Genomic DNA, 16081 nt, shown 5'->3' on the forward strand with positions numbered 1-16081 from the left:
AGGCGGCCATTCCCTCCTGCAGGTGCCTGCTGCTCTCTGAACAGAGATCAAGGTTCCTATAAAGATGCTGGTCCTGTGTGTCTTTCTGAGCTGCAGGGTGGACAGCAGAAGGGTGTCTCGTTCACACCCGTGCACCCCACGCTCCTCACTGGGGCAGACAGTCGGGAAACAAAACTTAACTGAGCGCGTGCGTGGTCCAGCCCCTTCCCCACATCGCGGGTACCATTTTCTTCTTCTACTCTTCTGTCAAAACACAAAGTGACGACTAGCTTTCTGGAACTGGTCAAGCCCTAAGTCCAAACAGCTGAACACTCACTTCCTGTCAGATTATAAACACGGTCTGCGTAAGGATACAGGACTCCCGGGGCAGATATGGAGCTTGTCGGTGTCTGTCGTGGGCTCACCTTTGCCCCCAGGTCTGCCTGCCTGAAGAGTCACTGACCTCCCTAACTCGGGCTGGATGTACCCTGCAGGACACAGGCTGAGTTTATACCAACAACTCTGTCTGTGACCGAGAAAAGGTGCTTTAATCAGGTGTACTCCTCAGCTTGCGAACGTAGACGCACAGACGGAAAGTGTGAAGGCAGAGTATGCATCATTCTGTTCCCTGAGGTTCTTCTAAAGGGGGCTTGATAGTGTGTGGTGAATAGTTACTGTAGAGAAAAGACCTCAGGGCTTCCCTGGTGGCCCAGTGGTTAGCACTCCAGCGCTTTCATAGCTGGGCCCAGGTTTGATCCCTGGTCACTGAACTAAGATCCCACAAGCTACACAGAACAGCAAAATAAAAAAGTCTTAATAAATACAGCATATTGACCTCATGTGTAAATAAAAGCATTTATAGAAAGTGATAATTTGTGCTCATTCCTATATCTACCCAAGAAAGGGGAAAGGAAGGGAGTATCTAAAAAATTATCACACACATGAATCAGGATAAACTACTTGAAGATAATGCATTGTACTCAAAAACGACAGGATTTTAAAATCGATATCTTCTTCTTTAAAGCATTAAAAATTTTCCATTTCAACTCTTCATGCTGTTTTAAAACATATATTACATTATCCCTGCCTTAGTGAACTGATGATACCAGAGTCAAGGTTTTCTTGAGGACTGAGAAGTAACTATACACTCTGTTTCCACAGCATGCCCCAGACATAGACGGTTCTGTACACCAGGCCGCGTGAAAACAGACCTGGATTTGCTTTGCTGAACGAATCCTTGCTTTTGGTGTGGCTTTGAGCAATTTACCTCTTTTCATGAAAGCAAAGCATAGAAAGTGTACTGCCCAGGGTTTCGGCTGCACCCTTACGCTCACTCTGCAAACACAAACAAGTCAGAGACCCAGACAGCGTCCGCCAGACGTCTCTCATCTGTTCTTGGTAGCGGCCTCATCCCTGTCCACCCGGGCTTTCACACCGGAGCAGCTTCTGACATTCTCTGCTTTCAGCGTCAAAATCGCTGTGCACGTCTGGTTGGTTTTATGTGTATATATAATTTCATGTATTTATTTTTGGCTGTGCTGGTCTTGGTTGCGGGGCAGCTTTTCTCTAGTTGCGATTTCTCACTGCGGTGTCTTTTGTTGGTGAGCGCGGGCTCCAGGGCGTGTGAGCTTCAGCAGTTGTGGCTCACCGGCTCAGTTGCTCCGAGGCCTGTGGGGTCTCCCCAGACCGGGATCAGAGCTGTGTCTCCTGCACGGGCAGGCAGACTCTTCACCTCTGGGCCACCGGGGAAGCCCCTCCAGTGACCTTTAAGCAATCTGTACGTATATTTTGGACGTTGACTTCCTGTCTCTCCGAGGTGCTAGAGAGCAAGTCTAAGCCTTTGTGTGTGTGGTTTGTGGTTTTTTTTTGTGCATAAACCTCAGTCTTGGGAAATTGAAGGCAAATAAGAAATACAGCATTACAATTATATATCGATCCAACAGACTGCAAGTTCGCACTAACCGCCACACTGAAATGTGGAACTGCCGACTCTGGGTCTGTAGGAGATCAGTGATGAAAGTGACTAGAGCTGAGTTGTGACGTGAGTTCAGTTCAGTCGCTCAGTCACGTGGACTCTCTGCGGCCCCGTGGACTCTCTGCAGCCCCGTGGACTGCAGCACGCCAGTGAGAATCCCAGGCAAACTCTGGCCTCTGGGAGCCCTTGATTCTGGGCTCCCCAGTGAGGGCGCCAGGTAATCAAGGCGAAAGCCCTTCACAGGGTTCCCTGGAAAGACCTCTCATGGGTACTGACCGCAAAAACACGGCGAGCCATTCTCTCTGGTTCAAAGCCACTTCAGCTGTTGCGTCTCTAAACTCAAGTCTGCTCTCAGAATAAAGGGGGCACTGGGACTCCCCACTGAACTGCTTTGGCCGTTGAAAAGGCACCTTCTTTCCTTGTCCAGCATGAGCCTAAGAAGCGTATCTCTAGGCCCAGAAGACTCTCAGGATGAGATCAGAGCACACCCAGAGCCCGCCCTGAGGACGTGCAGACACAGGGAGCTCCGAGCAGCGCCTGACCTGTGTTCCTGGGACACGCGCTGTGCAGGGGGGTCCCCTGTCCCTTCACCTCTGGTCTTTCCTAAACACCAGCCGGGGCGGCTCATGCACCAGAGCTTAGTCAGTGTGGTGAGCATATGAAAACACCCTCCCTGAACACGGTGTCTCCTCTTCCCTTCCTCACCCAGCATCTGAACTTTGCCACATGCATCTCTGCGGGCATTCATACCAGAGTCGCCCAGCGTTTCCCACAGACCAGACCCCAGGCCCCACTTCAGACCTGCCAGCCCAGAATTCGCCACAGGTCGGGGCCAGGAATCTGCCATTAATGAATAGCTTGGATGATGTGACACATATTTATATTTTTTAAAACCTGCTTCAAGGGGACTTCCCTGGTGGCCCAGTGGTTAAGACTCTGTGCCTCCAATGCAGGGGGCACAGGTTCAAACCCTGGTGCAGAAACTAAGATTTCACATGCCGCTTGCTGCAGCAAAAAAAAAGTAAAAATAAATTAAAAAAAAAATTTTTTAAAGCTTACTTTGCAAAACATTAAAAAAATACTGCTTCAAATTTTATCAAAAGACATAAACAGGCAAAATCAGAACAATGATGAATCTTGGTCCTCTCGTAATTCACCTCTGGACTGCTCACTGACACGCATTTATTGCAGCAACTGGAACCTTCCACGTAACCACCCCCATCGAGGGGTGCCATCACCCAGTGAAAACGACCCCATGGCCCCGTGGGGAGACTTGATATTAGCTGGCTGCCTGGACAGGAAAGTGAAAAATCTGTGCTTTGCAAAATTCCCTACAACGCCTGGAACTCTGACGCTGTTTGAGGCTTTTTGCCCTGGTGGAGGAGCAGGAGAGAAAGGTCAGTTCCATCAACTGATGTTTGTGAGCGCCGGTCACGAGGGGCAGCCAGGCCGGCGGCCAGAACAGACACACCCAGACGAGCGGGTCAGCTCTCTGCCCCTGGGTGTCCAGGGAGCCTGGCCAGAGTCCTGCTGAGAGCAGCACCGCCGATTCACACAAAGCACCTCGAGGGGTGGCGTCCTGCCAGACCCTGAGGGTGCACTGGTCTAGACGCAGAGGCTTAAAAGCAGAGGGGAGAGAGGAAAGCCAGCCGCAGAAGGGAGGCTTATTCGGGGGTGACCCCCAGGGCCTGCGGTGTGGCGGACAGGGATGTGGCCGAGTGGCTGCCGGGGCCGGCCCAGGACAGGTCTCAGCGTTTCCACAAATAGCTCTCCCGGCTCACTTTCTATATTTGACTTCGCCTGACCCATCAAGTTAAAGGAACTTGCATCCAATTTGGCTTTTTAAAAACACTTGAGGAAAACCCCAGGCATATTTATGAGTGCACTGCCATTGCAGAAGAAGCATACTGTGCCCAAAGCTGCAACTGATACTATGAAATCCGAATTCTGTCTCACAAAAACTGTTTTCAGAGAGAGAACCCTTGGTATCACATTCTGTCAGTATTTTATAGCAGAGCATCCAGAGTTGGGTTTAATGAGGTGGAGCCCAGAAGGTTTTCTTTCTCAGAACTTTACCACAAAGAGTGTACAGAGGACTGCTCCGGCAGTCCCGGGGCTAAGACGCCACCTTCCAATGCAGGGGGTGCAGCTGTGATCCCTGGTCGGGGGCCAAGATCATGGCATCCGGTCCCATCGATGCATGGAAGCATAAGGGTAAAAAGTGGAGACAGTGACAGATTTTATTTTCTTGGGCTCCAAAATCACTGTGGATGGTGACTGCAGCCATGAAATTAAAAGATGCTTGCTCCTTGGAAGGAAAGCCATGACCAACCCAGAGAGCATATTATTCTGCTGACAAAGGTCCGTCTAGTCAAAGCTGTGGTTTTCCCAGTATTCATGTATGGATGTGAGAGTTGGACCATAAAGAAAGCTGAGCGCCAAAGAATTGATGCTTTTGAACTGTGGTGTTGGAGAAGACTCTTGAGAGTCCCTTGGACTGCAAGGAGATCCAACCAGTCCATCCTAAAGGAGATCAGTCCTGAATATTCGTTGGAAGGACTGATGCTGAAGCTGAAACTCCAATCCTTTGGCCACCTGATGCGAAGAACTGACTCATTGGAAAAGACCCTGATGCTGGGAAAGATTGAAGGCAGGAGGAGAAGGGGACGACAGAGGATGAGATGGCTGGATGGCATCACCGACTCGATGGACATGAGTTTGAGTGAGCTCCGGGAGTTGGTGATGGACAGGGTTCTGTTAAGACACAGCCCCTCTTCCCTGCTCTTCCTGAGAACCGGCTGCCCAAGGGAGCTCTCAGGAAAAAGTCAGCGTGGAAATCAGCTCAGTTAAAATACCTGGACTTTTTAATAAGGGCATCAGTGGCTCAGTGGTAAAGAATCTGCCTGCAATGCAGGAGATTCGGGTTTGATCCCTGGGTTGGGAAGATTCCCTGGAGGAGGAAAAGGCAACCCACTCCAATATTCTTGCCTGGAGAATCCCATGGACAGAGGAGCCTGGAGGGCTACCATCCTTGGGGTCGCAAAGAGTTGCACACGACTGAGTGTGCATGCACTTTACTCATAAGGCTTCCTGGAGACTATTTAAATTACTTTAAGTGCTCCAGAAAGTCACCACCAGAAGACTTCCCTACTAAAATACACATGTAAATGCATGAGCAGTGGAGTCACTTTAGCAACAACCTAGACAGACGCTTTCCTGAATTGTTATTTTATTTTTAAACATTTATTTTTTATTTCGTTATGTCAGGTCTTAGTTGCAGCATACGGGATCTAGTTCCCTGACCAGGGATCGAACCCAGACCCCCTGCATTGGAGGTGCAGAGTCTTAGCCACTGGCCCACCAGGGAAGTGCCTGTATCTGTATGTTAAGAAGGAAACGTATAGTTCTCCAGGAACAACCTCCCAATAGCTTACTAATGCACTCTTTCTAGTCTGTCGTAACTTCTGGGGTCATTTTCATCTAAATTCAAATTATTCATGGTGTCTGTCATGATGTGATTTTCCAATATGGGCATTTTCACAATAAACATTTAGTGCAGATTTTAACTTAAATCTTTACAACACGAATCAAACCTCCAGGGGCAGCATTAGCCAGAGAGAGCGCCCGGCAGTCTGACGTGCGCAGCTTTAGCTCCTACAGGAGGGATACGTCCTGGTCAGTATTCCCCACGCAGGGGCAGGCTGTGTGAATGGACACCGGGCCACTGCGCGTGTCCGCGAGGGGAGGGCGGGAGGAGAGTAGAAAGACGGGTCCTTTGACTCCAAAGGCCTGGGGACGGGCAATTCCAGCACCAGGACGCCCCCTCCGGGCCGCGAGGCCAGCGCGGAGACCTGCCGGGGCAGGAGCTGGAATACCTCATGCTTCTGAGGATGGGAAAGAATCTGGGGCCATGTTAGGACACTACAGTGTAAGGGCACCCCCTGCCACTTTTTTAAAAACACGTTTTTAATTGGTGGCTCAGAGAGTCAAGAATCCGCCTGCAACGCAGGAGACCTGGGTTCCATCCCTGGGTCGGGAAGATCCCCTGGAGAAGGAAATGGCCACCCGCTCCAGCATTCTTGCCTGGAGAGTCCCACGGACGAGGAGCCTGGTGGGCTACAGTCCACGGGGTCGCCAAGAGTCAGACACGACTGAGCGAGTAACGCACTGACACACACACCTGTTTTGTTGCTGTTTTGTTGTGTTTGTTTTTGGTTGCTTTGTGAGGCACATGGATGTTAGTTCCTCGAGCCGGGACCAAACCCACGCCCCCTGCATGGGAAGTGAGAAGCCTTAACCATCGGACCGCAGAGGGAGCCCTCCCTCCCCAGCTTATTTCACAAGGTAATAATCACCATCTCTACTGTTTCCTGGGCTCCTGAACACACAGCACAGCGTTCATCTCTCTTAAGTGCCTCGTTTTATGAACGAAGAAAACAGACTCAGAGAAGTGAACCCACTTGCTGGAAATCATAAAATGAAGTCGCTTAGTTGTGGTCGACTCTTTGCAACCCCGTGGACTGCAGCCCACCAGGCTCCTCTGTCCGTGGGACTCTCCAGGCAAGAATGCTGGAGCGGGTGGCCATTTCCTTCTCCAGGGGATCTTCCCGACCCAGGGATGGAACCCAGGTCTCCTGCGTTGCAGGCAGACGCTTTACCGTCTGACCACCAGGGAAATCACAGGGTATTCGTAACTCACACGGTAGGGTCTGTCTGCAGGAGGAACTTTGTTTCAGCCAAGAAGACACTTGGGGAGTCTTTGTACAGATGGGATTAACTCAGAAGACTTATAAAGCCATAACACGGTGAAGGTGAAGCCGTTTGTCACACAGCCCAGACTGCCCCTGTGACTACCTCCCTCCCTGCGATAGTTAGATCCGAGGTTTCCCAGTCCCTGTGGCTCCAGCTCTGTAACGGTCCCCCTCACATGACAGAGGCCAGACTGCACGCCCAGCACACGGGTGCAAACCCCGAACAGAGGCAGCAGCGGGGCCGTGATGGGCATCGAAACTTGACTCTGCAAAACCTGGAGTCTGTGCTGAAGACACCTGGCCTACTGGCCCCAGAGGACGTATCAGTACGGTCTGTGCGTCTGCACAATGGCGGACACGGGCAATGCAGGTAGGTCGTCTGCACAGTCTCGTCTGGACGGGGCGCGACAGCAGTGGGAAGTGAAGAAAGCGTAACGGCAGAGAAGGGCAAAGGAAGGGCCGTCGAGACGCGGCAGCCAGCAGAAGCCGTCCTTCGAACCCAGGGGACGGCACGCACACGCAGGGAGTGCGACTTTGGTGCTCATGATGACCGAGTCACTTTTAAAGTTACTTTAGCTTTGAAGTGGGACAGATTTGGGTCTGAATCCCGGATTTAATCACACTGGGTGATAAAAGGAGACAGAGGCCTTCGCTTCCAGGCTGTTGTGGAAACTGACCGTGCGTGGGAACAGCACCTGGCGTTCAGTGATTCTTCGGTAACTATTACTTTCCCTCCAAGTGATTTCTCACGAGATAGAGAAGAATGTGATAACTTAACATTGTTTTTTTCTAGTTAAAAATGTTGGCCAAAATTTGACACTTAAAGGTGCTGGCACGGGGACTTCCCTGGCGCTCCAGTGGCCGCACGTGCTCCCGTGTGGCAAAACCCACCACAGTATTGTAAAGTAATCACCCTCCATTAAAGTTGATTAATTTTTTAAAAAGAAAGGAACCAAGATTTCTCAGAGAATCTTACCAAGTTTTGCATAAGTATCATCTGAAAAATGAAATGGAAAACTTACATAAATACCACGGAAACACACATGAAAGAAAATAATCTCGAAAACGCTGAAAAACAGAATCCACCGTGCATTGCAGGGGAATGCAGGTTCCATCCCTGGTCGGGGAACTAGGATCCCGCCTGTCGTGGGACAGCTAAGCCCACGCGTTGTAAGTACTGAGCCCCACTGCCACAACTAGAGAGCCCGCGCACCTCAACGAAAGATCCCAAACGACGAAGCTAAGACCCAACACGGCCAAAGAAGCAAAATGGTCCAGATGCTGGCGTCAATTATCTGGAAAATGTAGCTATACAGACTCTCAATTTCCAACGCCAGGAAAAGTTTCTGCACTACCGCGAACTCAGACTGCAAAGCTGGACAGTCCACCCACTTAAAGGCAGTGTTCCTGTAAGTAAGACGATGAACCTTTTGCAGACAAAGGCCTTGTCCATGTGATCATCTACGTGCTGCTGGACAAGTAACAATAACACAAAGATTCAAAATGCAAACGCCCATTGAGGTGAGCCAGCAGGAGACTTTAAACACAGACTCGAGGGAGCTTTGCGCTTTCCTGGGTGCACCCAGGAGTTACGGCACAGAAAACCTTGTCTTTTTTTGTACCACACCCTGGTGGCTCGGCGGCAAAGAATCTGCCTGCCAACACAAGAGACCTGGGTTCGATCCTTGGGTCAGGAAGATCCCCTGGAGAAGGAAATGGCAACCCACTCCAATATTCTTGCTGGGAAAATACCATGGACAGAGGAGCCTGGCGGACTACAGTCCATGGAACTGCAAAGAGTCAGACACGACTTAGCGACTGAACAACAAACAACAATTCTTTTTGTAAATGGACTCTAATCTGAAAAACGAGTCTCAGAAAAAATGCACTGGAATGGAAGATTGCTGACTTAGATCTAACATGGGATGAACATTTTCAAAGAATTTCAGAAAGTAAACAGAACTGGACACACACCCATTAGGGATCTTAAACCGAGGTTCTCCAGATGACCCCCAGAAGCGTCTGGTCCACGGACAATCCTTGAACTAAGAAGTGTGTGTTCAGTTGCTAAGTCATGTCTGACTCTTTGAGACACCATGGACTACTGCACATCAGGCTTCCCTGTCCTTCACTATCTCCTGGAGCTTGCTCAAACTCATGTCCATTGAGTTGGTGATGCCATCCAACCATCTCATCCTCTGTCGTCCCCTTCTCCTCCCGCCTTCAATCTTTCCCAGCATCAGGGTCTTTTCCAATGAGTCAGTTCTTCGCATCAGGTGGCCAAAGAATTGGAACTTCAGCATCCATCCTTCCACTGGATATTCAGGGTTGATTTCCTTTAGGATTGACTGATTGGATCTCCTTGTTGTCCAAGGGAGTCTCAAGAGTCTTCTTCAGCACCACAGTTCGAAAGCAACAATTCTTTGGCGCTCAGCCTTCTTTATGGTTCAACTCTCAGGTCCATACATGATTACTGGAAAAACCATAGCTTTGACTAGATGGACCTTTGTTGGCAAGGTGATATCTCCGCTTTGTTATACGCTATCTAGGTTTGTCATAGCTTTTCTTCCAAGGAGCAAACGTCTTTTAATTTCATGGCTGCAGTCACCATCTGCAGTGATTTTGGAGGCCAGAAAATAAAGTCTGTCACTGTTTCTGTTTTTTCCCTCATCTATTTGCTATGAAGTGATGGGACTGCAAGGAGATCCAACCAGTCCATTCTGAAGGAGATCAGCCCTGGGATTTCTTTGGAAGGACTGATGCTAAAGCTGAAACTCCAGTACTCTGGCCACCTCATGTGAAGAGTTGACTCACTGGAAAAGACTCTGATGCTGGGAGGGATTGAGGGCTGGAGGAGAAGGGGACGACAGAGGATGAGATGGCTGGATGGCATCACTGACTCGATGGACGTGAGTCTGGGTGAACTCCGGGAGTTGGTGATGGACAGGGAGGCCTGGCGTGCTGCAACTCATGGGGTCGCAAAGAGTCGGACACGACTGAGCGACTGAACTGAACTGAACGGATGGGACTGGATGCCATGATCTTAAGTTTTTTAAATGTTGAGTTTTAAGCCAGCTTTTTCACTCTCTTCTTTCACCTTCATCAAAAGGCTCTTTAGTTCCTCTTCTCTTTCTGCCATTAGAGTGGTATCTGCATATCTGAGATTGTTGATATTTCTCCCAGCAATCTTGATTCCAGCTTGTGATTCATCTGGCCTGGCATTTCACATGATGTACTCTGCACAGAAGTTAAATAAGCAGGGTGACAATATACAGAAGACGTACTCCTTTCCCAATTTTGAACGAGTCTGTTGTTCCACATCTGGTTCTAACTGTCGCTTTTTTTTCTAACTGTTGCATACAGGTTTCTCAGGAGGCAGGTAAAGAGGTCTGGTATTTCCATCTCTTTAAGAGTTTTCCACAGTTTGTTGTGATCCACATGGTCAAAAGCTTTAGCACAGTCAACGAAGCAGAAGTAGATGTTTTTCTGGAATTCCCTTGCTTTTCCTATGATCCAATGGATGTTGGCAATTTGATCTCTGGTTCCTCTGCCTTTTCAAAATCCAGTTTGTACATGTGAAAGTTCTTGCTTCGTGTACTGTTGAAGCCTAGTTTGAAGGATGTTAAGGATTTCCTTGCTAGCATGTGAAATGAGCGCAATTGTGCGGTAGTTTGAACATTCTTTAGCATTGCCTTTCTTTGGGTTTGGAATGAAAACTGCCCTTTTCCAGTCCTGTGGCCACTGCTGAGTTTTCCAAATTTGCTGGCATATTGAGTGCAGCGCTTTAACAGCATCTTCTTTTAGGATTTGAAGTAGCTCAGGTGGAATCCCATCACCTCCACTAGCTTTGTTCGTAATGATGCTTCCTAAGGCCCACTTGATTTCACATTCCAGGATGTCTGGCTCTAGGTGAGTGATCACACCATCGTGGTTATTCAGGTCATTAAGACCTTTTTTGTACAGTTCTTCTGTGTATTCTTGTCATCTCTTCTTAATCTTATCTGTTTCTTTAGGTCCTTGCCATTTCTGTCATTTCTTGTGCCCATCTTTGCGTGGAATGTTCTCTTGGCATTTCCGCTTTTCTTGAAGAGATCTCTAGTCTTTCCCATTCTATTCTTTTCCTCTATTTCTTTGCACTGATCACTGAGGAAGGCTTTCTTATCCCTCCTTGCTCTTCTCTGGAACTCTGCAGTCAGTTGGGTGTATCTTTCCCTTTCTCCTCTGCCTTTTGCTTCTCTTCTTTCCTCAGCTGTTTGTAAAAACTCTTCAGATTCATTTTGCCTTCTTGCATTTCTTTTTCTTTGGGATAGTTTTGGTCACCGCCTCCTGTACAGTGTTAGGAGCCTCTGTCCATAGTTCTTCAGGCCCTCTGTCTATCAGATCTAATCCCTAGAATCTATTAATCACTTTCACTGTATAATCGTAAGGGATGTGATTTAGGTCCTACTTGAATTGCCTAGTGGTTTTCCCTACTTTCTTCAGTTTAAGTCTGAATTTTGCAATAAGGAGTTCATGATCTGAGCCACAGTCAGCTCCAGGTCTTGTTTTTGCTGACTGTATATATTCTTTAGCTGCGAAGAATATAATCAACCTGATTTCTGTATTGACCATCTGGTCCTTTCCATACAATTTACAAAAACGACCCTGTTGGTTTTACTTCACATTTAGCTTAGTCGTGTTTTCACGCTGGGGAGGGGCTGGGGATCTCATTGCGCTTCCATCGACAATCACTTCTCTCCCACTTTCGACTGCCTCCAGCTGCAATATAATCAGTAGATCGGCCCTGTGCTCCTTGAGTTCCATAGACATCAATCCCAGGAGACTGGTCCTAGCATTGATGTTATCTCTACTGGGTGATGGCACTGCATGTGGTTAGAACAAAAGCAACAAATGTATACCCAGAGGAAAAACTTAATTATGATCTCAAGTGAGTCTCCTAACTGAGGCAGTCGTAAAGCATGTGACATAATGTTCTTGTGCTTAAAATCACACAACTATTAACGTTGCAGTGCTTTAATTATTTTCCTTCATGCTGTGCTCGCAGCCAAGAGATAATGGCTCCCATTTAGATTAAAAAAAAAGAAACTACTCAAAGCCTTGGTCTGCTTTCAGCCCATATTTCTTTCTTTTTTTTTGCCATTTCTCTGTTACCCATTATTTTTGCCAGTTGGCCAGCACTGCAGAAGGGGTTGAAATAAAGACTCGGCATCATTTCACCAGCGCACTCAGCCTGTCTCAGCCCGTCTGCCCATGCTCATGGGAAGGCAGGCTGGCATGATGTTAGGAGGAGGGAAGCAGCTTAGACGAGGGCTGGGAAGGATGGGGAGGCACCAAGGATGCTCTGGAGTCACTCGGACCCACCTCAGTGGGAAGGAACCAGCCTCTCACCAACCCCTATTGGCCAGCGCAAGACCACACACACTCATTTCAGAGATAAAACAAATGCATTCAGAGAAGACATCATTTGATGAACCTTAGTGGAATTCTGGTGAGTGAGGCAAAGTGAAGAGGGCTGGCATAACCTGTGGCATTTTTTTAACCCTCTACCTGTTTCTTTAATTAGTGCCGAGAACCAGGTGGTTGTTAAAGCCTGTGTTTTGATCCACGTAAGGTGGCCAAAGGCTTCTTGCCTTTTCCCAGCATTTTACCTGGTGGGCATATAATGAGGTATCACTACTGGATTCCAGACGACGGAAAAATTTGATAAAAGTAACCTTGCTTTCAACACGTCAGTGGACTTTCCTGTAATCTTATCTGACTGTGCTCTAGAAAATAAAAGAAAATTGGAGGCTAGTGCTGTGTGTGGCTGAACTGGGATGCGAGAAGAAAGAACATTTCATTGTCATGGAGGCAAACTGGGGAGAAAAATAAAAGGAGGTATTTAGCTTCTCCTCACCCAGAACATAAATCTCACTGTTGACCACGGCTGTGCTGAACCGGTACTTCGAGTACTTCATGGGCGCCCGCTCCGTCCATTGGTCTTGGCTGGGGTCGTATCTCAACAGCTTGTTGCTCAATCGATCAGGTTCTTCGTCAGGAAGATCCATCTATATGAAATATGACAGCCAATATAATAACAGCCCATTTAGAGATCGTTGTGAGCACATGAGTGCAATTAATCAAAGCAGACAGCCAACAAGATAAGTAGAGGTTAACTACAGTGACTTCTATTCACAGACACACCAAATCCCAAGGCTTGGGATTATAAGTACCGTGTCAATAGCGGAAGGATTTATATTCTGTGCTAATGGGGCTAAGGTGTTGGTTTTAGCAAAGAACCTGTGATTTCAGCAGGGAGACAGTATAGCGTTTTTTTAAAAATGAAGCATTGCAAAGCCTTAAAAAATCAAGCCAAGGTTTATTGAACACTATTTAAAGTGTAATTTTATTTTACCAAGCTTTATAGTGGTTGGTTAAATAATACTTGTGAGAAACTAACTTTAATAATTTATAAAGCGTTTTTCTTTAGAACATTTTTATAATCGAAATAGAGCAAAGCTAAAAAAACAATTGAGTGTTTTAGTAATGAGAGTATTTTTATACCATAGTATAGGAGTGGTTTGAATTTAATTTTAAAGATACATGGATTAATAGAAATTATTTGCAGTTATTTTTATGTATTTATTTTATATTTGTTGTTCAGTCGCTGAGTCATGTCCAGTGCTTTGCGATCCCATGGACTGTAGCCCACCAGGCTCCTCTGCCCATGGGATTTTCCAGCAAGAATACTGCAATGGGTTGCCATTTCCTTCTCCGGGGGATCTTCCTGGATCAGGGATCAAACCCATGTGCCCTGCATTGGCAGGTGGGTTCTTTACCACTGAGCCACCAGGGAGGCCCCATTTATTATATATGTATATAATAAATGTATATAAAATATATATAATAAATGTGTGTGTATATATATAATGAGTAGAAGCATTAGAAGCTAAATACACGTAGATGTGCGTGGCTTTCCCTACTCCTAAATTCCCAGCAACACGGTGACAAACCTCAGGTAAAGTGATATTTCCGTCTGCAGCCCGTTAGGAGCCCCTAAGGCGCCCAAAGCTAGAGATGACGGAGCAGCTTTTGCTTTTGTTTCCGTGCAGGTGTCCAACACAGAAATAATTTCCTTGCTTATGAAAGTCACGCAATTAGCTTTTGCTCAGGGTAATAATCACTATACTGCCATCACAGCCCCAGGCTGTCTTGCAATTTAATGTATTGTATTCTGTACAGATTAGCAAAGGCTTTCATTATCCAGGAAATAGTCATATGTTCAAAGACATTATAAATTAGGAAATACTGACTTTATTGTTCTAATTTTCCTTATAATTTAAGTATTTAATCTCTACTTTAGTGTTAAAAAATCGAAGGAAAGCTTTTCTTTGGAGCATGTTCATGCAAAATTAACTACGTAATGAATAGCTCTGAAAAAGCTTAATTACAAATACTCTGTCAGGTTTCAGCTACTAGCTGTGATTAAATCTAAGTTAATTTTCAATGCGTAGCATGAATTTACAACATGTATTAAATGTGGTTTAAAATTTTAAGAACAAGTGTGATACATCCTACAAGGCAGAATGGAAGCTCATGAAACGAGCAAAGAGACGCATCAGACAACTGAGGTGTCATGAAGCAAATCCAGAGAAAGGAGGACTCATACAGGCAAAAATAAAACTAGTCTATGTCGTGTGAAGCTCCAGTCCTTTGGCCACTTGATGCAAAGAGCTAACTCATTGGAAAAGACCCTGATGCTGGGAAAGACTGAGGGCAGGAGGAGAAGAAGGAGGCAGAGGATGAGATGGTTGGGTGGCGTCACCGACTCAATGGACACGAGTTTGAGCAAGCTCTGGGAGACGGTGTAGGACAGGGAAGCCTAGCGTGCTGCAGCCCTTGGGGTCGCAAAGACTCAGACACGACTCAGCGACTAAACGACAACGCCGTGGGGACAGGCAGTGAGCAGTGAGGTTAATCTTTTTACGAACGCTGGATGGCCGGGGCAGAAGGCAGCTGGGTGAGGCTTCTGTGACAGCCCCAAGCGCTGGCAGGGCCACCAAAGCACAGAGAAGCGGCCACTCTGGTCCCAGCCCCCGGGCTCCTCCATCCTGCAGCCCTGCCTCGCCGAACTCCAGTCTGGCCTCTGTCTCTCCCTCTGCTGACGCCCAGCAGAGACAGAGGGGCTTAAAATCACTGTGCCCTCTTGTGAAAATGGCTGTGACATCGCAGATAAGTATTTCAATTTCCTGCTTAGAGTGAGAAGCTTTATATGAAAAAGGACCAAAGAGTTACGCGCCCCCGGTCACACAGCTGCAGCGCAGACAGAACCGGGCTGGGGGTCCACTTCTCTGCCTCGAGCTGAGATGTTTCCCACACATAAGCCCTCAGCACAGGCCTCGTTCATCGTCCACGAGAATGGGTGGGTTTTGAGGGACGCAGCACAAATACTGAGTGAAGTCAGGTGTAGAATAACGCACTTTAAAATTCATTCCCCTAAAAAAATAAAATTCATTCCCCTAAACTGCTTTATCAGGCTTCCCAGGCAGCTCAGTGGTAAAGAACCCGCCTGCTAATGCAGGAGATGTGATTTGAATCCTGATCCAGGAAGACCCCCCTGGAGGAGGGAATGGCAACCCACTCCAGCGTTCTCACCTGGGAAATCCCATGGACAGAGGAGCCTGGTGGGCTACGGTCCACGGGGTCACAAAGAGTCGGACACGACTCAGTGACTAAACAACGACAGAGCCGCGGTCACACTGTACAATCTTCTGTTTAATATTCTACAACATAAAGAGCGTGTTACCAGAAACGCGAGCCACCCTCTTTTAGTACTCAACGACTGCAACGTTTTTCAACAGAGCGGCCAAGCTCAGCGCAGCCATGCCACGTGGGCACACGGGAGCTCTCTTAACCTGAGGGGTCCAGCCTCCAATCACGTAGAGTTTATTGTTCACTGTGGCAACCGCATGGCATGCCAGCTGCAGAGGAAGTGGAGACACCCTTTTCCAGGTGTCCCGTTCCACAGAGTACTTGTCAACACAGTTTGTGATAAGATACTGGTTTTTAACTTTCATCTGCCCTCCTATCACATAGAGGTCGTTATGGACGGCGCCCAGGGCATAGAGCTCTCGAAATTCTGCCGTGCATAACTTCTCCCAAAACTGGTTTCCTCTGTCGTGGTACCTGTGAATTAGCAGAGAGAGAACCGGGATTAGATTCAACGTAAAAACGAGCTGCCAAAGAAACACAAGTTTCTTCTCCGAAAACAACATGATTTGGTTCTTCTAATTGGAGAGAAAGAAACATCAATATAAGACAGTGATACGTGCTGGCGTTTGATCGCTAAGTCGTGCCTGGAAAACCCCAGGAAAAATATGGGAAATAAGAAAAACAA

General features: G+C 47.5%; 1 protein-coding gene across 3 annotated transcripts in view; it reads right to left on the minus strand.

The window, feature by feature from the left end:
• Window positions 1–16081, minus strand: part of KBTBD12 (kelch repeat and BTB domain containing 12) — a 51711-nt gene that overhangs the window by 19288 nt on the left and 16342 nt on the right. For all 3 annotated transcript variants that reach the window (XM_070360224.1, XM_070360222.1, XM_070360223.1), the window contains exons 3-4: window positions 15600–15870; window positions 12602–12752 (exon numbers count right to left, since the gene is read on the minus strand). In XM_070360224.1, the coding sequence (XP_070216325.1) occupies window positions 12602–12752; window positions 15600–15870 (422 nt within the window). The remainder of the gene's footprint in view (window positions 1–12601; window positions 12753–15599; window positions 15871–16081) is intronic.

This window comes from Bos mutus, chromosome 22 (genome assembly GCF_027580195.1).
Source record: "Bos mutus isolate GX-2022 chromosome 22, NWIPB_WYAK_1.1, whole genome shotgun sequence".
NCBI lineage: Eukaryota > Metazoa > Chordata > Mammalia > Artiodactyla > Bovidae > Bos > Bos mutus.